This window comes from Ovis canadensis, chromosome 10 (assembly GCF_042477335.2).
Source record: "Ovis canadensis isolate MfBH-ARS-UI-01 breed Bighorn chromosome 10, ARS-UI_OviCan_v2, whole genome shotgun sequence".
Classification (NCBI taxonomy): domain Eukaryota; kingdom Metazoa; phylum Chordata; class Mammalia; order Artiodactyla; family Bovidae; genus Ovis; species Ovis canadensis.
This window is the reverse complement of record NC_091254.1, coordinates 69,060,943-69,086,647: the sequence shown is the minus strand read 5'-3', so window position 1 is coordinate 69,086,647 and position 25,705 is coordinate 69,060,943. Positions and strand designations below refer to the sequence as shown.

Below are 25,705 nucleotides of genomic sequence, written 5' to 3'. Positions count from 1 at the left end.
ATGAGGATCTTAGTGTATCTTTAATATAGAAGAATTAATTTCCAGACGATACGAAGGTTACACAGTCCTAATTGATTTGAAGTTATTTCAAATAATCTTCAGCAGTTGCACGGTAATAACCATGAAGGATGCTCCATTGACATAATTCTCTCCTGTTTCACTCTGTCAATTTAATTACCCTAATTTTCTCAATAAATAAATAATTAACATGATTCAAAAGTTATACTATTCATATATATAAAGGATTATATAGATGATCATTCCTGTTTGATCCCTGGCACTGTGTTCCCCACTCTTCCCTCCCTCTTGGTATGTGTGTGTATGTATGCTTTCTTATGTGAAAGGGTACTATATGGTCCTCATTTGCACCTTAGGTTTTTGTTTTCCTTTTCACAGTTATTTCCTGAAAATTCTTCTGTGTTAGTCCATAGAAATTTCACTCTGGCCTCCATATGGAAAATGAATTGTAGGGAAATCAGTGAAAGTAGGAACAGGTTAGGAAGCCTGTTGCATTAGTGTAGACCTAGCTGATTGATGGCTTGAATTAGGATGGTAGGACTGGAGATAGAGAACAAATGTATAGATTAAATAGGAATATGTAAAAAGCATTCCTTATAAAAAATGTGTGTGTGTGTGTGTGTATATATATATATATAAATGCAGGATATTATTGTCACCTGAATTACTAATCGCTGTTTTCTAGATGCAGAAAGAGTTGCTTGACACAGAACTGGATTTATATAAGAAGATGCAAGCTGGAGAAGAAGTCACTGAACTTAGGAGAAAGTACACAGAATTACAGCTGGAGGTATGTTTCATCATAACCACACAGTATGTTGTTGTAGTCTTGCATGTTTATTTGAAAAATATTCTCATTCTGGTCAGCAGTCTTTGGCAGTCTCTGGAAAACATATTGGAAGTTGATATAAGAAAGAAGGAAGAGGTTAGCAAATTTTTTTAGAACTAATAGAAAAATCTCTTAGTATTTAACGAAAGGTGGCAGCTGGTCTCTCGACTTCTAGTAAATTTTATTCCTTTTCTATTTTTGTTTTTTTCCTGGATCCAAAATCTGTTAAAGTTTTTTCAGGTGTTCTTATGGAGATGTTCTATGCATATATAGACACGTTACATTAAGTTACTATGAGGATCAGAGTTTCTGTGGTAGAATTAACATCAAAGAACATGTTTACTTAAGTTTTGCCTATAGGTGGTGCTGTGGGTGTTTTTAAAAGAGAAAAAACTAGTTTCTTATAGTTTAGTTATATGATTATTTATATAAGAAAAAGCTAATGAAATTGAACTCTAATACATGATGATTTCTAAAGCAGAAAGATATTTAAAAATTAGAATTACATTTTGATGTAAAGGGACATTTATATCATTAGTGTAGTTGGTACTTGTCTGTATTTATCATTGTTGCCACAATTAAATTCTTTGTATCTTAGCTTATTGTTTCTGCTTAGTCTGAAAATACTGTTTTTTTTCTAAATTTGTTAGCAACTTGATTTTCTTTTTCCAACATCAGTTCAGTTCAGTTCAGTTCAGTCGCTCATTCATCTCCGACTCTTTACAACCCCATGAACCGCAGCACGCCAGGTCTCCCTGTCCATCACCAACTCCCGAGTCTACCCAAACCCATGTCCATTGAGTCGGTGATGCCATCCAACCATCTCATCCTCTCTCTGCCATCCTTCTCCTTCTGCCCTCAATCTTTCCAAGCATCAGGGTCTTTTCAGATGAGTCAGCTCTTCACATCAGGTAGCCAAAGTACTGGAGTTTCAGCTTCCTTCCAGTGAACACCCAGGTCTGATCTCCTTTAGGATGAACGGGTTGTATCTCCTTGCAGTCCAAGGGACTCTCAAGAGTCTTTCTCCAACACCACAGTTCAAAAACATCAATTCTTTAGCGCTCAGCTTTCTTTATAGTCCAACTCTCACATCCATACATGACCACTGGAAAAACCATAGCCTTGACTAGACAGACCTTTGTTGGCAAAGTAATGTCTCTGCTTTTTAATATGCTGTCTGGGTTGGTCATAACTTTCCTTCCAAGGAGTAAGCGTCTTTTAATTTCATGGCTGCAATCACCATCTGCAGTGATTTTGGAGCCCCCCAAAATAAAATCAGCCACTGTTTCCCCATCTATTTGCCATGAGGTGATGGAACCGGATGATCTTAGTTTTCTGAATGTTGAGCTTTAAGCCAACTTTTTCACTCTCCTCTTTCACTTTCATCAAGAGGCTCTTTAGTTCTTCTTCACTTTCTGCATAGTACAAATCTAATTTAGTACTGGGATCTGGGTATTAAAGAGTTTAACATTCAGCAGTCACTGTTCTTATCTCAAGACCCTGTATTGTCTTCATAGGAAGCCTTAGGTTGGAGTCCTAAACCTGCCTATATTTTACTTCTCTGGAAAATTTATATGGTTGTCTGTATGTCCTGCCTAAGATAACAAGTTTTGAAAAACATAGATTTCTTTTATGTTAATGTAGAAATTGTGTTTTTACCATTCTGGAGATTTCATGCTTGTGTTGGTGTGACTTTAAAGACAATTATCATTTTAAAAATTTTGGCCTATAATTTTAGTTAATAAATAATAGTATTACTAATATTCTTTATATCATTGATTCATGTTTTTGTTCTTTATCGTAACATAGCTAAACACTGAACGACATCTTCTGTTTTTCGTTTATGATGGCCGAACTTTAGTTTACAACTAATACTAGTATGTGCAGTAATGCAGTATTTGCCAGAGTGTATTCATTTGTCACAGCAGTGCCATATTTTGTTAATAGGTATTAGTGATAACAGCTACTGAGGCCCAGTAAGTTTGAACGAGATTATGGTAAACATGTTTTTTTGTTTATGGTTTTCTAGAAGCCTATAATTTGTGTATCTCCCAAAGTACATATTTAAATACTCAGTAATGCTCAAACTCACTTGTCCATGGACCCCCTTTTTAAGGAGCATTTTGAGACATTGAAGTTCCCAAGAGGATACTTTTGTATGTGCTGTGCTATTATTAACTTTAATCCTTGACCTTTGAAATTTATTATTTGGATTTTAGATGATTACTTTAGCTAATATTAAAATTAACTGTCTTGATATGAATAAAATACTTATAATTGCAGAGATTTTGGCAGTGGTGGCTACTTGACAATTCCACTTGGATGTTTCACATCCTCAGACTTGACAGGTTCAAAATTGTGCTTATTTTGTCCCTAAACTCATCAACACGATTGCTCAAACCAGAAATCTGGAAATCTTCATTGATTTCTCCCTTTCCTTCAGTATTCATATACATTTAATTACCAAGTAGTATACATATTACTCTCCAGTATATTTTAAATATGTTTATTTTACTTCTTTCTACCTCCATTGCCACCACTGTAGACCAAGCTTCTGTCTTCAGTTGTTGGGGATATTATAATAGCCTGACTGGTTTCCTTCCTATCTTCTCTTTTTCTCTTTATCAGAATAACATCGTAAAACACTGATTTGATTATATTGCTTTACTTCTGACCTTTAGATGTTTTCATTGATTTTTGTGGCTCTTGGGATGAAATCATAATCTTTAACTTTGCCCTTAAGTTGTTCATGATCTGGCTCTGCCCCTCTAGCCTCATCTCTCCATCCTGTGTGGTCCAGCCATGCTGGATTTTACTCCTTCTTAGAAGTACCATGTTCCTTTCAACCTTAGTTCCTTTTTCATGCTGTATCCCTCACCCCTCATCCTTGCCTTGCTTTGCTTATTCTTTGTACCTTCTTTGATTCATTGAACAAATACTAAATTTCTGTGGTTTGCCAGCTGCTATTGTAGGTGCTGGGAATAAAGTAGAGAATAGGACAAGGGAAAAAATTCCTCATGGAACTTTTGTTCTAGTAGCTTATTTATAGCAAACTGGGCTTTCCAGGTGGTGCTACTGGTAAAGAATCATGGGTTCTCAGTCATGGGTTGGGAGGATCCCCTGGAGTAGGAAATGGCAACCCGCTCCAGTATTCTTGCCTGGGAATCCATGGACAGTGGAGGCTGGTGAACTATAGTCCGTGGGATAACAAAGTCAGACACTACTGACACTACTGAGCATGAGTGTGTGTGTGTGTGTGTATGCACGCATGTGCGTACACACACACCCCTTCATTGCAGATCTTCAATACTTTATTCATATCTTTAAGTAGAGCATTTCCTCAGTTTTGGAGTCAGTTTTCATTAATATGATAAATAACTTAGTTGCTTAATTTCTCTACCCTTCTAGAATTTGAGTTTCATGAGGGTAAAGACTAGCCCACAGGAGGAGCTCATTAAATATTTGTGGAATGTAGAAATGGTGTGGTAATCATACAGAGTGATACAGTGGGATATAAGTTACTATACTACATTGGTTGTATACTGGTGTTAGTGATCAAACTAATGAATTTGAAATAACTATCTACTAAAGTCAGCAGGCAAACAAATAGAAACACTGTATTTGAAAGTCATAACTGGGAAAAAATGTACTTATTTTATATATATATACATATATGTATAGGTATTTTGTATCTCTTATGTTTCACTTCTGAAGTAATATTCAACACTGCATTATTTGAAACTCAAGAATGGCTGGCCTTTTTGTGATATAGTTTGATGTCTTGGAGAGTAAGGACTTAGTAGAAAAGGTGTATTTAATAATTTTAGAATGTTGCTTAAATTAATGTTATTTTGTTTTCTAAATTCATTAGCTAAATTTCCTTTCACTTTAAAAATAAAACTCTAGCTTGAATTATTAAATGCTTCTGTAGGGCATTCTTTGAATGTGATATTCAGTTGTATGACTGATGTCAGATGTGTGACTGATCTGAGTATAATACTTGGCTGGTGTTCGTAATGGAGATGTTTATAACCTGCTTGTCTAATCTCTTCTAGGCTGCCAAGCGAGGGATTCTTTCATCTGGTCGTGGTAGAGGAGTTCATTCAAGAGGTCGAGGTGCAGCTCACGGCCGAGGCAGGGGTCGAGGCCGAGGTCGAGGTGTGCCTGGTCATGCTGTGGTGGATCACCGTCCCAGGGCATTGGAGATTTCTGCATTTACAGAGAGTGATAGAGAAGATCTTCTTCCTCACTTTGCGGTACTTTCTTATTGTCCAACGAAACAAATACTGATACATTGTTAGGGGTAATGGATGTTAAAGGAGAAAATATGAAAATGAAATGAGTAATTTAAACACATTAATCTCACCAAAGTGTTTGATTAATCTATAATCTTTTAATTATTTAAGAAATTGTAGGAGTTTTTTGTTTAATCATTGTCTGGAAGAAATGTTACTTTTCTTACACTTAGCAGGCCTTCAGATATTATGACAGGGATGATTTAAACTTATTGATTCAGAGAGGGAAGTCCTAGAGTTTAGTTTCATTTGATATTTACTTTTAGGAAAAATTGAGCATATTGCTTGGGCCATTCAGATTTTTAAAAGTTAAGGTGGAATTTTATTCATTAATACTCTATTCTTGATCTAGCTAACCTGGAAATGAAACAAGACAAAATTTTGGAATATGATCTTGAAGATGCCTTAGTTGATACCAGGGTATAATTAGAGTCAGTCTAATGGCAATAGAGTTATGTATGAGGAAGGCGAATAAGAGTCTAGTCCCTGCTAATCCATTATTTTACATGGATATCCTGGAATCTGTTGGGCTCATGTGCAGAATGGAGATTATGTCTGCCTAAAGGGCTTTTTAACTTGCATGTTGTGATTCTTAATGTTATCACAAAGGTTAGTTACTAAGCATCAGTCTTGCCTGCAGCATTAGAGTAATTGCTCTAGATAAAGTATATAAAGTAAATAACCAGTTCTTTATCCTAGAGGATTTTACATATAATGGTTTAACACAAACCAGTTAAAGAAAACTAAAACAATTTATAATCAAGTTAAATTTATTAAAAACTATAACTGCCTCAATAGCTTAGAGAACTTTTTTTCACACAGGCATATGATGGTAAATGAACAGTCAAGTTTCATGAGGTAGTAAAACTGGAACTTGGGTCTTGAAGGATGGGTAAGCTTGTAGATAGGTACACGGGTAGTTGAACCTTTTGAATGTTCAGATTTAAATATTTCACAGTTATATTCCAGGCTGTTAACTGTAGTTACAGATGTGAAACTGGTTTTTTAGGACATCAAGAGGTATTGAAAGAAATGGTGTATGTTTAAGAAATAACTTAGATGATTAATATTTAACAGTGATGGGTTTGGAATATCTTATGCTTTATGACTTTAAAGGGAGACAGAAAAGAATCAGAAAGTTTTCTAGCTTAGAGATACTGTAGCCCAATACCTCCTATACACCCTGTTTCTGTACCTTCCCAAGGGAAAGAAGATCTAGATAAACTTGTGTATTACATATAGTTATATAGCTAATCAGGAAATTATTAAAGAATATGCTAAAATAATTCAGACAGACAAGGTGAGTTTAGGAATGTGTTTTGGTAAGACTGAAACAGTTCTGGTTTTAGAAACGTTAAAGTGAAAGAAAGTGAAAGTCACTCAGTCGTGTTGGACTCTTAGCGACCCATGGACTATACGGTCCATGGGATTCTCCAGACCAGAATACTGAAGTGGATAGCCTTTCCCTTCTCCAAGGGATCTTCCCAACCCAGGGATAGAACCCAGGTCTCCCACATTACAGGCAGATTCTTTACCAGCTGAGCCACAAGGGAAGCCCCAGAATACTGGAATGGGTAGCCTCTCCCTTCTTCGAGGGGGTCTTCCTGACCCAGGAATTGAACTGGGGTTTCCTGCGTTACAGGCGGGTTCTTTACCAACTGAGCTATGAGGGCAGGTTAGAAAAGCTTAGAAACATTCTAGAGCCTCTAAATGGATATTCATTCTTACATGAGTTTGGAGATTCGAATTCTACTCAGTTAGTAGTGGTAATGAACATTTAAAAATTGTCAGTCTTTAAATAAGATAGCTTCTCTATCTCAACCTGTGATTTGAACATGACAGGTATCAGGAAAAACCTATAGTACTAAACATCGTTACAAATTGTGATTAATGAAATGCTTTCTTTAATTTATGCGCTGGAACTAGTACAGTAATAAAACGTTACAGCTAAAACATAAAGCACTTCTTTTGTGGCTGGTTTTATTCTGAATGCTTTATATAACTCACCATATTATGAGTTATTTTGACACCTCTCTGAGGTAGGTACCTTTATTGTGCTTTTTGTAGAGATTGGGAAAATGAAACATGAAGAGATTAAGGAATTTGTTCAGCTTGTTCAAGCTAACACTAACAGAGCTGGGGTCTGACTGATTCTGTGGTCCATTTTCTTTACTATGCCATAGAGAATTTTTCTTTGTATAGTGTGTGCATTTAATGAGATTGTGGTTTTAATTTTATTTGAGGGTAAGAAAGAAGGACAATATTAGTAATGATATATAAGGGACTGAAGTTTTATGTGATAAAGGTGCTGTTTTCTGCTATTTGCAGAAAGATCTTCCTGTACATGGAAAAAATAAAATCCAGCACACCCAAAGATAATTTAATATGCTTAGCTTGTAAATGTCCTCAAAGAATGTGTTCTAGAGGAGTGTAGAGTAAGAGTAAACAGCAGTCAGATAAACTTTTGAATTGAAAGACCTGGACTCTCATCCTGGTAATTAACTTAGTTACTTTGGAAAAATTACTTAAATTCTCTGACTCTTCCTCCCCTGCCCCCCAGCTTTAAATTGGGAATCAAAAACACTCAAAGAATAGTCTGAGGATAATGATCTGCTTTAGAAAGGATTTAGCATTTTCTGGAATTAGAATAATGAGCATAAAAGAAATGGCAATAAGGAAACTCAGTCTTTGACCAATGTTTCCATTATTTAAAGAACAGTTCAATTTGAAGGGATGGATATAGGTATACTTATAGCTGATTGACTTTGCTGTATAGTAGAAACTAATACAACATTGTAAAGCAACTATACTCCAATAAAAAATAAAAAAGAATAATTCAGTCAAGTTTCCCTAATTCTAAAAAGTATAAAATAGTAAAATAATACTTGAAAATAAGACTACCCTTTATCTTACAATATCAAGTACTAAAGTGAATTACTCATAGTTTTTTTCTTATCACCCTGAATTGTTATGTATCTGGGTTATATTTGTTGGCATTTTAATATTTTAAAACCATTAGGATTTTGGATGTTTCAAAATATTTATTTGGAGGAAATACTTTTTTTTAATTTAAAGCAATATGGTGAAATTGAAGATTGTCAGATTGATGACTCTTCACTTCATGCAGTAATTACATTCAAGACACGAGCAGAAGCTGAAGCAGTAAGTATTACAAATAATCTAATTTATTGAAATTCAGATTTAAATGTTTTATAAATATTACAGTTAAGTTTTAATATAAGTGTGGTGTTTGGTTTGGTTTTTTTTTTTTTGCTTAACTACATTTTGAAAAGACAGGACATATGAAGTGGAATTCATGGCCACAAAGAATGTTCTAAAGCAGTTAGGCAGTTTTGATATATAACATGGAATTGTTAGAATAGCTAGTCACCAAGTTGAATGACAAGTTGTACTGTCTTGAGACATCAGAAATTCTTCCATTCTTTTTAATACCAGTAAGGCCCCTTCACTTTCTCCCTTTCTCCGCTGGCCCAAAACAAGTTTGCTTTGGCAGAATGAGTGGTGAAGCGTAAGGTAGAAGCAGAATTAAATAATCCTGATGGCTACTCTTCTTAATCATCCCTCATCTGCTGCTTTCTAGACTCAGTTGGCTAAACCATGCAGTGTCCCTAGCTCAAGATATCTTCGTCTAGGCCTCTATAGCTTTTTACCAAGACATGAATATATAGTGCTAGCCTTTAGAGTCTTTTCAGTGTTCAGTTCAGTTCAGTTCAGTTCAATCGCTCAGTCGTGTCTGACTCTTTGTGACCCCATGAATTGCAGCACGCCAGGCCTCCTTGTCCATCACCAACTACTGGAGTTCACCCAAACTCATGCGCATCGAGTTGATGATGCCATCCAGCCATCTCATCCTCTGTCGTCCCCTTCTCCTCCTGCCCCCAATCCCTCCCAGCATCAGGGTCTTTTCCAATGAGTCAACTCTTCGCATGAGGTGGTCAAAGTATTGGAGTTTCAGCCTCAGCATCAGTCCTTCCAGTGAACACCCAGGACTGATCTCCTTTAGGATGGACTGGTTGGATGATCTCCTTGCAGTCCAAGGGACTCTCAAGAATCTTCTTTAGCACCACAGTTCAAAAGCGTTAATTCTTAGGTGCTCACCTTTCAGTGTAGTTGTCTTCAAATGTAGATCTTGAATTTTCTTTCTAAAAAATGACCAGAAGTATGTGTAACCTTGTCTTTCTTCTGGATTTAAAAGATTAAAAAAAGAAAAATGAGTATGAGATGTAGGGAATTCATAGTAACGTTTTTAATCCTGTGTATTCTTTGTTCAGGATTGTAGAGAAATAGATATACCCTTTTGATTTGGGAAAAGTGCATTAAGCATTCCAAACAGTTAACCTAACATGAATGGGGAATGGAAGAGTAGGATGGTTTTTAAAAGTTTTGAGATGATTGTGGTCTAAATAAGTTTTGAAAATCTTCTAAATTGATTTACCCCCGTCTAGTAAATATCCCCTGGCAGTGCATTGCTGGGGATTTCCCTGATATGAGTTATTCTTGGGACGTTGTAGTCTATAATATAAAGACTGTGTGTCTGAGAAGTCTCAGGGAAGTGTTAACTGGGCCCTGGAATAATGGAATTTCAGAATTAGATTGGTGGGTAGTGGATAGTTTTATAGGAATTTCTCATCCTAGAGTTTTGTTAAGTTTTAAGAAATCTTTTTATTTAAAAGTCTTTTGTGAAAACAAAAGCTAATTAATTGATTAAAGTTTAAAACTTTCTTATAAGCTTGTATGTATAAATGTTATATTGAAAAAGAGTTTTGATCTAGTGTTCTCTCAGAGGTATTGTAGAGTGTAAGTTAAGAATGAGCTTCCTTTAAACGATGCCTTCAGTGACAATTTTCAGAGTAATGTTGAATAGGTAGATTGAGTACCATCTTTTATATTCTATTTGTTTTCTGGAAAGTAGTCATGTTATTAAACAATGGTAGTTACATTCAGATGGTTACAGTATTTACCAAATTTGTGAATGTAGTAACTGCTTAAAAAATGTGTATTGTTACTTCTCCCTGTTTATTTACATGACTGAGGGGGAAAAAAACTTTCTGCCTCTTAAGTAATTTTTGGATGTTTTGCTTTTAATAGGTAAGATCTGTTGACATATACCATCCTTCTTGGGTTTTGCTTTTTCTCTCTCAGGAGTAAACTTTTTTAATATATATTTTTATACTGTGTATATATTTTCCAAGCAAATAGCAGTCAGTTTAAAGACCAAGAACTAATGTGTAAAGAGAAATTTTAACAATAAATTATGTGAAGATTGAATAAGTGACAGAACAACCTCGGTTAACTTGGATCTGATTGAGTTAGGTTGAGCAATTTAAAAATTAGTGTGTTTGACATTGAGTTACCAATATTTAATTTTTTCAAAGAAGAATGCTTAAAAAGTACAAAAAATTACTTGTCCCATCACTCAGTTCAGTTGCTCAGTTGTGTCCGACTGTTTGCTACCCCATGGACTGCAGCACGCCAGGCCTCTCATCACTCATTATATATAATGAAAAATTTAATACCAATATGTGGGTGGATAGAACTCAAGCCAAAAGATAGGCTTTCCCAGGAAAATAAATTTGTCCACCTTTCTTAATGTTTATTTCCAAATACTTCATTGTACATGACCCATTGTATTAGATGATTATGTGTATTTTCTTAAGTCAGTAGATGCATAATATTTTAAAGTAAAAGTACAAGGAATAAGATAATCAAAGACATTCAAATATGATTGAAAAGTAAGAAATTTTCCTCAGAAAAGAGATTGAAATATTTTAGCTTTAGGTTAAGTTAACAGAATCATTTTAACTTTAGGTTAAGATGATTAAGGTTTGACTCTGGTTAATTAGACGATGAATCCTGTTGCTTTATTTTCTGTTCTCTGGTTTGTCTGTCCACCCCCAATGTACTGAAGGTGGATTAGTACCCAAAGAGGACAGAAAAAAAGTGACCTCTTCCTATGACTGGTTAGAAAGTTAGTTTTCCTACTCTGAATTGTTCCTATACTTTTGTAAGCAATCAGGATCCAGTTTTAGAATAGGATAGTTAAGTTCCTATTTTATAAGAGTCAGTTCCAAAGATGAAACTCGACAGTCTCAAACTCAAAGAGATATGAAGCTTTTTATAGCAAAAGGAGAGAGACTCTTGCTCTACTGGTAGGTTTTGACACCCATGCCTCAGCTTCCAGTAGTTGTGAGGATTCAAAAGAACACGGTTCCTGGAACACAGTAAATCATCTTGAGTGCATGCTAAGTTGCTTCAGTCATGTTTGACTCTGCGATCCTATGAACTGTAGCCGGCCAGGCTCCTCTGTCCATGGGATTCTCCAGAAAAGAATATTGGAGTGGGTTGCCATGCCCTTCTCCAGGGGATCTTCCAGGCCCAGGGATTGAATCCATGTCTCTTGCATTGGCAGGTGGATTCTTTACCACTGTGGGCTTCCCTTTTAGCTTAGTTGGTAAAGAATACACTTGCAATGCAGGAGACACCAGTTCGCTACCTGGGAAGCCCAAACCATCGTAGTGTTAGCTGCTATTAATATTTGTGTGTGTCTGTGTGTGAATGAGAATTGATTGTTAATTCAATGAAACTGAATAGAAACAAGATAGAAGAAATTATTTCAAAACTTTCATTCTTTAGACCTGAAGATAGAAGCACAAAATTGGATTCATAGAGGATAGTTCAACATCAAGTCAGAAATTGATGGGGCTAACTGAATAAATAGTAAATATGTGGCAAGAACTAAGTGAGTGTTTAAGTGGATTCAGTCAAGAGAAATCAAATCGTGTTTTTAATAGTCTGTGTGTTCTTACTGATTTACTTGCCAGTTAAGTATTGCTATATGATGAAAACTGCTGTGAGAACTAGTAAATCTAAGTCTGAAGCTTGTGAGAAAGTGGCCATGTAACTTGAACTTAAAGCTAAAGAAATAGAAGTCTTTCTCTATAAATTCTGAAAATCAGATTTTACATGTTTTGAGTTTTGTCTTGGTGGTTCTTTAATGTAACTCCTGCCTAAACATTATATACTGTGGTTATTACAAACATTAATAAACTTTGTTTTAACTTTATAGATAGTTTTACCATTATGATTACTAAAAATGAAAGATATACCGGGATTATAGCTTTAGCTCTTCTGACTTAGGTCCGTTTTCCCCACAGTGTTTTTGCAGACATTGGTTTTATAAGAGCTCTAACAAAGGATTTTCTTGTCAGTAGGTTTGTGAAGAGCTGCATTTTGTATGTTCAGTTTAGATTTATAATCTAAATAACTTGAAAGGCAAAAGGCAAACACTCCTTGCTTATTCCAGTCTTTTCCAAATGTTGTTTCTAGAATCATTTTCTCTGTAAGATACAGAGCCTACCTCATAACTACTTTTCATACTTTTTTTCTTTCTTCATTTGTCAGATCTTCAAGCCTTTTTCTTTTTTCCTCTTCTGTCATATGTTTGCCTGCTCGTCTTACTTATAATTTGGTGCAAACTTCGAATGATGCTGTGTAAGACTAAACAGGCAAAGTTCTAGAGCAAGCTTATGAATAAAATGCTTCAGCGCTTAAACAGTCTTTTCATTTATACTTCAAAGCATAGAAATTAGAGAAAATTGTAAAATGAACCCCCACATGTTCCTCATTGAGCTTCAGCAGTTATCCACTTACGGCCAATCTTTTTTTGTCTATATTCCACCCACTACAACACTCTACCTCCTTGTTTTGGAGCCATTCCCAGTCATATCATTTCAGCTGTAAACCTTTCAGTGTGTCTCTTTCAATATTAGAGGCCAAATAAAATAATACTATTATTATACCTAAAAATTATTATTCCTTAAATATTATTAAATTCCCAGTCAGAGTTTATATTTCCCTGGTTTTCTTATAAATATTTTACTTTTTTCCTTTAGGGATCCATAATAAATGCATATTTTGATTTAGCTTGATTGGAATTATACAATTATAAATTCATAGATTTAAACATTTCATGGGTATTGATCCATTGTTCTCAGTTATTGATGTGTCCTGTCTTTAGGTTTTTTGTGAGTGGTTTTGACAGGACTCTAATGGGTTATGATATTTTCTTTCTTTCTGGTATGAAAAGGTGTTCTAGGTTCATCTTATACATTTTCTCTTCCAGACCAGGAACTGGCCATTTCTCTAAGGAGCTCTGGTTCTTATTACTGGGAAAGGTATTTAAAGACCATAGTCTGAGTACTAAGCATGCTCATTACTACTGAGTATGTTAATTATAACAATTTTTTTCAGAGGTCAGAGCTGGGAGTGGGGGGAAAATGCATTCATATACAGAAGTGCACATATACATGTATAAAATGTATGTATGCATGTATATACACATGTATAAAGAAAATAAATTGAAGGCTGCTGATATTTCTCATATAATTCTGTACTGTGTAGTTTTTATACACACACAGGTATGCCCTGTTTTACTGTGCTCTACTTTATTGCAGTTTGCAGATATTATTGTTTGTTTGACAGATTGAAGGTTTGTGGCAGTGCTTCTTTATGCTGATCTGTCGCCACCATTTCCCAGCAGCATTTGTTCACTGTACGTCTCTCTATCACACTTTCGTAATTTCTGCAATATTCTGAACTTTCTCATTATTATTATTATATTTGTTCTGGTGACCCCAGAACAAATGGTGGTTATTTGGGGGCACCATAAACTGTGCCCATATAAGATGGCAGATTCAGTCAATAAATTTGTGTTCTGACTGCCCTGTCAAGCAGCCATTCTGCATCTCTCCCTCTCCTTGGGCCTCCTTGTTCCTTGAGACAAAACAACCTTGGAATGAGGCCAGTTGATAACCCTACAGTGGCCTCTAAGCATGCAAGTGAAAGGAAGAGTCTCACGTCGCTCACTTTAAGTCAAAGGCTAGAAATGATTAGTAAGGAAGGTATATCAGAAGCTGAGCTAGGACAAAATTGAGGCCTCCTGTGCCAGTTATTCAAGGTGTGAACACACAGGAAAAGTTCTTGAAGGAGATTGAAAGTGCTACTCTAGTAAACACAAGAATGAAAAGAAAGTGAAACGGCCTTACCACTGATATAGAGAAAGTTTTAGTGGTCTGGACAGAAGATAAATCCAGCCACAGTATCCTTGTAAAGAAAGAAAGTGAAGTCACTCAGTCGTGTCTAATCCAGAGCAATGCCCTGTCTTTTTTCAATATTGTGAGGGCTGAGAGAGATGAGGAATCTTCGGAGGAAAAGTTTGAAGCTAGCAGGGAATTGGTTCATGAGGTTTAAGGAAAGAATCCATCTCCATAGTATAAAAATGCAAGTGCCAATAAAGAAGCTGCTGTGAGTTATTGCTAAAATAATTAATGAAGATGGCTATTGTAAACAGAATCTCAGTGTAGATGAAACAGCCTTATAGTGAAAGAAAATGCCATCTAGGACATTCATAGCTAGAGAAGTCATTGCCTGACTTCAAAGCTTCAAAGGTCAGGTGACTTTTGTTAGGGGCTCATGCAACTGATGCCTTGAAGCTGAAATCAGAACTCACTTAGCATTCCGAAAATCCCAGGCTACTCAGATTTATGCTAATTTTACTCTGCCTTATAATGTGTAAATTTTGAGTAGGGAATGGCAACCATCTCCGGTATTCTTGCCTGGAGAATCCCATTGACAGAGGAGCTTGGAGGGCTACAGTCCATGGGGTCTCACAGAGTCAGACACAACTGAGACTAACGCATACGCACAGCCGGTAAATTGAACAACAAAGCCTGGATGACAGCACCCAGTAAATAATTTTAAAACTAAAACTTTAGAGAGTTGTAGATTCGCCTTATGAATTTGAAGTAAGTATTGAATATAGAGATGTGCAAAATTAGATCATAAGAAATTTTTGAAGAAACTTACAATAGATGACATCACTAACGTTTTTTGCCTTCTTTAGCTGGAAGAAAACATGAAAACACAATTTTTATGAGTAGACATTTTGTGTGAGATAGTTGGGATTCCTTACAGGAATATGTTTTTATGTAATATTTATAGCCTCAAAAAATTAGTTTGTTTCTTATATTATATATAAGTACTTAAAATTTCTTTAGTTATATGACATGATGGGGTCATGGACTAAAAATTTCTGAGCTACATTTTAATAGGCATGAAATCTTTTAAATTAACCATAAATTTATATGTGTAGATTTAAAAGTTTTACCTGGGGACTTTGTATCATACTACTCGTGGTCAGATGTCATTAAACATGTAATTGTTTCTACATTTCACATTATGCTGTACTTTGAGGTTTTGCTGTAAATCTTTGGTGACAGTTATTTTGATTTGTTGCTAACATTGATTTATATTATTTCACAGTACTTTAATTTGAAAGCACTCTTTCTGAACCAGCCATTTAATGTAGCAAGTACTTAGGCTTGACTGTTTGCTCAGTTTTCATTATATGCAATTCTGAAAGCTTTGTAGGGAAGTTCTTTAGTTTTCAATAGAAAAGCTCAGTTTTTTTTCTTCATTGAGATATTTGTATTTTGTATTAATGATACATCAGGCATTTTATGTTATTTGTGATTATTTGATGTAATTTAAGTATAAAAACAGGTGCAAAATTATCCTTAAATTTATTAGAGGCTTCTAGTTTCTAGTTACTGTATGAGTCGTTTGTGAATTAATAAGAATTAAAATCTAGAACCAGAATCTTGAAGTGCTTCGCAATTATTGCCTTGAGTAGCGCTTATCATTTTACCGTAGACTTGGAGACATAGTTCTCCTAGTCAGATATTGGCCAGTAGTGAAATAGCTCTACTCAAATCACTAGGCTGACTTTAGAAATAAATAACAATATAAAGTAAATTATAAACTGTAATAATAAATAGTAAATAGAGAAATAAACCACAAAGCAAAAATAGACAACTGTCTTCGCTTGTATTTAATATTAGGTACTATAACATTTCATTGTTTTCTTCACAAATTATTAAGGTTCTGTATTCCAATGTTTTTCATTGTTTTAGGCTGCAGTTCATGGAGCTCGTTTCAAAGGGCAGGATCTAAAGCTGGCATGGAATAAGCCAATAACTAATATTTCAGCTGTTGAAACAGAAGAAGTTGAACCTGATGAAGAGGAAGTATGTTTTTTTTTCCATTTGTTTTTACCCTTAAATGTTTATTTTTATATAAAATGTGATCTATGGCTGTGATTTTAACATAAAGCTTTTATTCCTGAGCTACCTTCCAGGCAGGGGATAGCAGATAAAATGCAGATGACTAAATTTTATGTATTAATGAGAACTGTGGATTGCTAATCCAAAAAGAATATATGAAAATCATATATATACTTAGTTTTCATTTACTCTTAGAAGACAATAATTGCTCATGAGATTTTCATCCACAGGAAGTCTTGTGATATTTTAAGTTTTAGAGTATATATTTACTTAATTACTTTATCGACATTTCAGGTTTTATTTTAATTCATATCATTTTAGTTCATTAGAATGAATGCCTGCTATATGGTAGATACTGTGATAGGCAGAAAAATGAATAAGACACGGTCCCTATCATGAAGGAGCAATACAATCTGGAAAAGAAGGTGGTGATAGACACAAGAAACTAATTATAATAAAAGGCAGATTGATATGGTGATTAAAGATTTGAACAATATGCTGTGGGTACCCAGAGGAAGGAATGATTCTTTCTTTCCAAAAGAATCTTGAAGGAGGTGGTAGCAGTGTAGCTGAACCCCAAGTGATAAAAAAAGCTTTTCATAACTTGGACTGGGAATAGAGAGGCATTATAATTGGCAGAGATGTGGGTGTGGAATAGTATATTTTTTCTTGCATAACAGCAGTTAGTGTTATGGCTGAGACGGGGGAGCATAAAGACCACTGAAGTGGAAGAGCCCTTTGAAACCAAAAATCTAAAAATAAGCAACTCTGTTTTGTTTAATCATGAAATAAGCTGTAGGAAAAAAAATTGAGGAAGTTAAGGAATAAAGGTAAGGTGGGAAAACTAAATGGTTCCATGTTTTACCTTGATTAGATTTTCATTATGGCACTTCATTTTGTTTGAAGAGCATTTGAGGCTGTTATACATGTCCATAGTCAAATGCAAGAATAAAATGTGTATTTTGAAACTCATATACATGATTTGTCATTTTATATTTTAGATTATACCTTTGTCCTTCCATGAGTTTGAATTGAATGGGGAGAAAAGCAGGAGAACTCCTGGTATTAGGTATTTTGAAAAGTTTGAAAAGTAGTCTGAGAAGCTTTTATGAAGGGAATGGGGAAAAGAAAAGAATGCTGTAAAAGAAAATGTTTGTTACATACAGCAGAAAAGAAATATAAATATTGATAAACTTTATTCAAATTATTGGTTGATTTAGTGTCAGAGAAGAATTACTGATGTTTTCTTGAAAAAAAAAAAAGGTGTGCAGCAATGTTTTGTAGGTATAGAAGATGGCATAATTTGATAAAGAGAGGCAGGAGAAATGGCATGTACAAAGGCTTATTACTTTGATTTTTTTTTTAGTGTTTGTTTGATGTAAGCAATAGAATAGATAGTATTGAGAAACCTTTGAGTGGATAAAGGTTGCTTTTTGTTTCTTGAATGTTTTTACTATAGAAATACCTTTTGTATTCGACTCTGTTGAGAGTAATCAGTATTTAAAAGTGTCACCTTTTTTCTTTTCTTTTTTTTTTTGGGTAAATTCCTAAATGCATTTTAACCTAAAGTTTCAGGAAGAGTCTTTGGTGGATGATTCATTACTTCAAGATGATGATGAAGAAGAAGAGGACAATGAATCTCGTTCTTGGAGAAGATGATTTGACTGATCATTGATCTGCATATGATAGAACTCTACCTGTGTTTCATTAGTATTATCTAATGTACTTTTACATATTTGTAAAAACAATTTTTGGTAAAATGTGATGAAGATGGATTTCACAAATAGACAAAAGAGAAGAAAACTACCTTCTGAATCCTGTATTTTGAAAGATTGATGTTTGCGTTTTATTTCAGTAAACAATTGGTAAAGACATCACACTAGAAACATATGCAATGTTTTTATTACATACTTACTGAACATTACAGAATTCTTTGGGTTCTTTGTAATTTAATGAATAGGTCTGAAGACTTAATGACCAATACTTGTTATAACTTAGAGAATTTTGTTTTACTCCAAATAAGGAATGAATTTGCATTTAAAATCTTAATGAATGTTTTCAAAAAATGAATAGATAACATAGTACTCTAACTAAAGTCTCCAAGTTATGTATTCATAATATTACATAGTAGTATGCTTAGGCTTTACTATGTATTAGCCTTTTGTTGGACTTGTGTATGTATTTTACCATATGGGTTTTAATGATAACGGTGTATGACTGCTTTGCATTTGAGTCCTTATGCATTCAGATGTTAAAAAATAAAGTGGAATGGTCTCTTGAAAAGAAAAGAAAAGAAAAAAAGCAATGACAAAAAAAAAAAAAGACAATGTTCCTTGATTTAAAAAAAGAAAAAAAAAAAGAAAAGAAAAAGAATTAAAATAAATAGACCATTCCAGATGGTGATCTACCCTTCTTCCCAGTTATCACAAAAGGAGCTATAATCACTAACTTATTCTTATAATGGTTACTGGTACCTTTACAATAATGTACAATCCATTGTTTAAAATTTATACCACTTGAGTTTGGTTTGATCCTATAAACTTTCAACAGATGTCTTAAAATTTAAAAGCAGGCTGATTAGTTTGGAACCAGACTTCAAGTAGAGATAACATTTGGTGAATAAGAAAACATCACATTACATTTTGGATGTATGAAAGAAAACTTGACCATTTGAAGATGTATGAATAAAGAAATGTACTATAGATACTACTTTAGGAAAGCACTGTTTGGTAAGTGTTCCAGTCTGATATTTTAAGTGTGCATTTCCTATACTTCTATAAAAAAAAATCTTTGACATTTGCAACAATATTGTGATTTTTAAGTGGACTTCTCTGACAACATGATCATTGAGAGTTGATACAGCAGTTTCTAGGAAATAAATGCGTTCTTTGTAGAATGGAGGGTGGGAGATTACATATTTATCTTTTAAAATTTATCCTTTTGGTTGCAAGTATTTCTGCCCCTTCTGAGATTACAGTGATTATATTGAAAATCACACACAAAAAAACTTTCTTCCCATGCTGGGGTCCTCACAGTCACAAACTGTAATTTCACTACCATAGTCTTTTGCCAGTGGAGTAGCTCATGGATGCTGTTCCTCTTTTTCTTTTTTTCCTCTACTTAAAGTTGTATGTATACTCCCAATGGTAGTTCTGTTTCATAGGAACATTTTGGCTTGCACTTGATGTACATGTTTATATTTAAAATTTCACAGTCAGATTTCTTTTGTCAAAATAGTGACTTTACTCAGAACTTCTTTACTATACTTAGAGCTATGATATATTTTTATGTATAGTCTCTTGTATGTTGACTATGTGCTATTCTGATTCATTAGGTAAGTTTGTTTTCTTTTCTTTTTAGTAGTCGTGAAAGATGCCAAATTGGCAGAGGCTCACGTTTCTTCTCTTTACACCAAACAGGTATTATAAAGAAAGAAAATCTTTCAAAGGCCAGTTAAATCTCCATACTGATTGTTGGCTTTATAATTTGATTAGCAAATTTTAGTGTGATATTGTGTAATTATTGTAAAATTCCCTTATAATGTAACTGAAATTACATATTGTTTATTTAAATTCATAAATAGCTAATCACTTTCCCTATTCTTAAATTCTGTCATAACCTAAAATTAAAATGTTTTACACCATGTTGCTTTGAATGAATCAGAACGCAAGTATGTTTTGATCGGGTCCTGAAGTATGGGGATTAAATATTAGCAACATTTATCAGGTTCATAATTATATTTTTATTATCGTTAATATGATTTTAATTGTAAATATTATTTAGTATTAAATTGCTATTGGATTTTTTAAATTAATGAGTATGTTTATTAAAAAAATACTAGTACTCTACATGTACTTTCATGTTTTCTCATTTAAAACTTAAGATATCCATTTTACAGATAAGGAAACTTAGGCTAATAGAGATGGAGTGACTTGCCCAGAGTGATAGCTAGTAAATAGAAGAACTAGGTTTGAATTCAGGCACCTGATTTCAGTGCCAACTTTTTTAAAAACTATGTTGCTACCTCCTTCGTAATTATTGATCGGGCATGAGATTGTGTTTACAGTAAATGTAGTAGATGTTACACAGAATTACTAGTCTTTTTGGTCATTAGCCAGTTCATACCTTAACCATCCCTTTTAATACAGCACTTTGTTCATATCTCTGTTACAGTACTTATGTTGTAATATAGTTTATCTGGTTTATATGTCTGTCTTCCCCACTAGATTACAAGCTCCTCTAAGAAGGGGACCATGTCTTATTCATCTTTATCTCTAGTGATTATCATAAAACCTGGCTCATAGTGGACATTCAGTTGTTTGTGGGATGAATTAATGAATGAATGCATATTTAAATCTCCAGTAATGGAGTGACAATTACCTCCCTTGTTAATTCTTATCAATTTTCCAGAAATCTTTGTTGAAGGTCTTCTCAATCAATTGGGATCATCTTAGTAAACAGTTGATTCTGTTAAGTATTGTACCAGTGGGGTTTGTTACAAATAGTGATGGAGGAATATACACATAGTCTTAGCGGAATTTCCATAGCAATTAGTAAGCTATTAACATTTTGGAATATTAAATGTCTATTTCAGGAGTAAGATAGCCTTTTGGTTTCTATCAGTGTGTAAGAGTAGAAATGTCAAGAGCCACTAATCTAGTCCATCCCATTAATTTTTTATATTCAAAGATGAGCAAGTGTAGAGTACTGGACAAGTGTTAAGAGATTTAGCTTTTGTTCCCAAGCTCTATAACTAATTCTCTGGCCTTAGACAAGTCTCTTAACTTATCCAGGGTTGTTTCCTTGTCTGTAAAATGAAAAGGGTTGGACTAGATGATCTCTCAAGGTTCCTTTCACATCTTTAGTTTCCCTAGTGTTTGATCTAAAACAGTTTACCATATCTATACCAGTTCTCCCTACCTGTTGTTGCTGTTACTATTTCTATCATCAGTAGAAACAACTTAGATTTGGTTATGATAAGTCATACAGTGTGTCTTGGTACAGTTTTGTATACTGTTCCCAGATGTTTGCTTTTGCTACACAAATTACATTTAACCTAAAAAGTATAGATTAACTTCTGTATTCACACTTTTTCTTCGTACTTACAACTTCCTTTCAGTTCTAAACTCAGAGTTTAAAACTCTTTTTTTATTATAATATTTACCTAAAACTTGAAATACATTTTTTAATTCTGTAGTTTTCCTTAGAAGTTCTTTGCGATAGTATAGATCTGGGCCGAAGTGGGAATGAAAAAGGAATTGAGATGTAGACAGCTACTTTTTTCAGGAAAAAATTGAAGGAAATTATATATCATTTGTTAAAAGATTGATTAGGATTACCTCAAGGGATGGTGGAGTTGTCATTTTACATATTTCATTCAGTATCTTATGTCTCTACATAGCAGTGTTGTTTTAAATGTTATTGGATAATTGTAACATTTAAAAATTAATTTTGGTAGTTAACCAGTATTCAGCATTTAATGAAATCATGTTGCATGAATGGGATAGTATTCCATAGCTCTTGTTTTATTTTGTGATATGATCAAATGTATCAAATGATAGTTTACTATTAAGATAAGACTTCATTGTTTTAGCTGACTACCTGTGAAAAATATGATTTAATTGGAGGAAATTTCTTCTTACTAGAACTGTTTTATGGGGACTGTATTTTCAGTCTTACTTGGAACACTACTCACTGGTTCTAAAGGTTACAAAAAGAAAGCAAACAGTTGCTCATCTAGTATGTTGAAATATCAATGGCTATTTAGAGTATCATACAAACTTTATCAATTTATATTTTCTTCCTTTTTTCCTTACCTGTAGTGTAAACTAATTATAGAAAATTAGATTTAGTCCTAGAATTTATGTAAATATTTGTAAAATTTTTTTTTCTTCCCTTAAAAAAAAATCTTAGCATTTTAAAACAAAAATGTCCTGTGTAAAAGTTTCGGCTTGTTAGCTTAGTTCAGTAAGCTTGTTAGCTTATTTTTGGTCTTTCACAGTGCTGTTCCCATTCTACTGAAACCCTATATGATTAAAAGTAGAAATTTAATCTAGGGATCATTCATGACCATACAATATTTGTAAGGCAGAAAGAAAAAAATTTCCTTTTCCCATATTTTCAGAAACTATCTTACTAACTTTCTGAATGGGCTAGTTGCTCTAAGGTATGTATACAGCATACAGGCTTTTAGAGAAGAATAGATTTTTTGCTCTCTGATTATTGTATACCTATCAGATGAAAGTAGATTATCAGATGACAGCTATCTGATATCCAGAATAGCTATCTAAAAGACCTAAGAAAGAAACCTTGGTGAATTTGATTGACATGCATTAGTAATTTCTAATGAAAACATTATACTTATTCAGTAGAGAAATTCCTAATTTGGTTATTGCATTTTATCAGTATTATATACTTATTAGATTAGTATAATTGAAGCATTTTTTACTTTTTTGTACCAATTTATATTTGTTTCTTTCTAACCCTTCCCTCCCTGTTACTTTATTTCATCTATCCTCTTATCATCTCATCATCCAAGTTAGTCTTCTTTTGTATACCAAACACTGTCTCATTTTGATATGTTCCTTTTTATTTACTTTTGTTGTTTATCATTATGCTTAGTATAGTATTTTATGTCATACAGTGTGATTGAAGAATGAAATGGTAATCCCATGGAGTTTAAGAAAATTATATATATAACTCACGATTATTTTGTATTCCATTCTTGCTTTTATATTTTTATCAATATCTTGAAATTTGTTAGTGATTTCTTAAAATTGTTACTTTGCCAACCCGCACTGATAAAAATTTACTATATGGTCCATGATGACGTTTCCTAATGAAAAATTTGGATCATAACCATGTTGCCGAGCTGTTACCTGTGCAGCTTAATGTTTCAGTGAAGCGTGTTGGAGAGAGGTTTTGTTAAAATCATTTTAAACCATGGTTGATCTTTGAAAAATTTGTCTGCAGCTTTCATTTTGATTCTTTTCTCAGACGTAATGTTTTAAAAAGTTGGAGGTCAATGTATGGTATGATTCAAGTTTTAGATTTATTTGCTGTTTTCAAAGTTTTTTTTAATAGTCTTCTCTTTTTCCAGCAGAGGGAGATCATCATTGCCTGAATTTAGCTTTGTGACTACAACAGCAAGACCTGTTCCTGTCTGGAGACGACTGTTATAATAATATGATACTATCACTTTATGTTGGCCCTTTATCAGTTTGAATAGATGTTTACATGTACCATAATTAGCATTTTTATTTTTCCAGTTCTTTTAGGGTACATCTGAGTCCAGAAGTAAATCTGAGTGTGTGCTTTGTTTGATCTTATACTTAAATGTTTTTTCCCCTTTATAGCCGTTTGTTTTTAAACACTCTAAGAAGGAAAAAAAAAATCCTCTTGGTTTTCCTAACATGAAATGAGTTTTCAGGCTCAGCCAAGTTGAAATTGTATCTAGGAAATCTATAAAGCCATGATACTATGTTCATCAGCATGAACAATCTAGAATGATGAAAATGATTAAAAAGTTAAACCGTGGTTTGGCTTTAATTTTTCTGGGCTTTAGGATACATTTCTGGAGTTAGGATGGTTACTTACAGTAATTTTGAACAAGTGGTTAAAATATTTTTTTCACATGGTAATAACTTGCCTGTTTCTTCTAAATATATTTATTGAAGTCTACGCCAAGGCCACTTACCCAAATAATTTTTTAAAAATTCTTAACTCTTCAAAATCAACAAGGAGAATAATTTGCTTTTCAAGTAGTATGGGATGATCTGTGAATTATAAATATTGAGAAATATCTAATGAACGTCTAATTTACATAGTGTTTCCTTGTTTTCTTCACTTGCAACGAAGACATCGAAGACAATCTTAAAAGCAAGGGGAAATAGTGTGTGTCTAACACTGTTAAAGACAGTAGTTTTCTTGCCTTAAGAGGTGTATGTCCGTGTTCTTTATTTATAAGCAATATGGTGTAGAATTGTTTATAAAGAGTGAAGTTAAATTTTATTCTAAATTTTCATCCAAAATACTGTCTTTATAATGGGCATCATAAAGTTTTCAGAACATTAATTTCTTAGTATTCCTTCTTAGATTCTCATTAACATTTTAGAAGTTACACTTGATTGCAACTTTTCATTAAAAGAGTCCAAATTATATTTGATTCTCTTCACCCTTGTTTTCCTTTTGTTTTTAGTTCCATTCAGCCATGCTCACATTTTCACCTTTTTGTGCAAAGTTAACTATTCTTCAAGCACTTTTTCTTGAGCATGCATTGCATTTGTTGTCAGGAAAAAAGAATGAATATGTCAGACATAATGTAAATTATCTATTTTGATTCATATTAATTGAAAACAGCATGGTTAATGTAGGCTTGGTTTGAAGGAACAGTAAGTATTTTGGAAATTTTTCTTACCTATGACCTTGTAGCCTACAAGGCATTTTAAAAATTAGACTTTTGTATTAGTTCACATTGTAAACTAACATGTAGCCGCTGGGAGTTCGCAGATATTTTCCCAGGTTAGTTCAGTATTTTTTCTTTGTAAGGAAAGCTTCTCTGTCTGTGTAATAGTTAGAATAGCTCTAACGTGCTGGGCTGAAAACCCAAAGATAATTCTCTGAAGAGACCATACTTGCTGTTATCAGCTTTGGGTTGGTTAATAGCTGTGGATCACATACCACTACTCTCTCTTATTTTGTCATCTTCCTTTTTTTTCCCCCTTTGCTTTTAAATTAAAAACAAAATAAAGCAAAATGAAATTGAACATGCCATTGGGAATCAGAAGTTGAGATGATTTAATTCTCGTTAAAATCATTGCACTTTTTGAAAAATTGCTTTGAGATCTGGTAGGTCAGGTACATATTTTAATAATTTCCCATATGTTTATTAATTAAAGAGGATTTCCATTATTTCATTTTCCTGAAGAGGATTTTCATGGAGCTATATGTAGATAACTGTACAGAATCACTTTTGTGTAATTGAATGAAGCAGTTTACCTCTGCATGATTGCATTATGAAAGCCTTTTATATATCTTTATATTTTTCAATATACTTAGATTTTACACTATTAACTGCCCTAGTCATGCTATATGTGTGTTTTTTTTTTCAAATAGAGTTTATAAATATTTGTGCTCAAAGTACAGATCAATTGAATATTTTTGGTCTTGTTTACAAGAGAAATAATACTTTAAAGTGATGCAGCCCCTCAAGTGTCTTAGGAAAAAGTCATTGGTGCTACAAAACCTTTCAATATCATTTTTCAACCTGTTATCCAGACTTTGCTGAGCTTAAATCTATGATTGCTTATAACTTAATCTGATCTAGCAGCATAATTATAAAAGCAGTCTGTGATGAGCCAGGTAAAGAGCCCAGCCAATTAGAAACACCCTGTAATTTAAAGAGAATGATGCAGAATGACATT

The 25,705-nt window shown here is 33.7% G+C and overlaps 1 protein-coding gene across 21 annotated transcripts in view; it reads left to right on the top strand.

The window, feature by feature from the left end:
- The window catches only part of RBM26 (RNA binding motif protein 26), an 83,250-nt gene extending 58,202 nt beyond the window's left edge, over positions 1-25,048 (top strand). For 16 of the 21 annotated variants that reach the window (XM_069602377.1, XM_069602379.1, XM_069602368.1 and 13 more), the window contains 7 exons: positions 704-808; positions 4,903-5,103; positions 8,218-8,304; positions 16,134-16,247; positions 17,853-19,012; positions 19,644-19,702; positions 23,383-23,819. In XM_069602377.1, coding sequence (XP_069458478.1) covers positions 704-808; positions 4,903-5,103; positions 8,218-8,304; positions 16,134-16,247; positions 17,853-17,942 — 597 coding nt within the window. In that variant the 3' untranslated portion in view covers positions 17,943-19,012; positions 19,644-19,702; positions 23,383-23,819. Of the gene's footprint in view, positions 1-703; positions 809-4,902; positions 5,104-8,217; positions 8,305-16,133; positions 16,248-17,852; positions 19,090-19,643; positions 19,703-23,382 lie in introns of those variants that run through there. The other 5 variants (XM_069602381.1, XM_069602376.1, XM_069602380.1 and 2 more) reach the window with 2 other exon arrangements.
- The last annotated feature ends 657 nt before the right edge of the window (positions 25,049-25,705 follow it).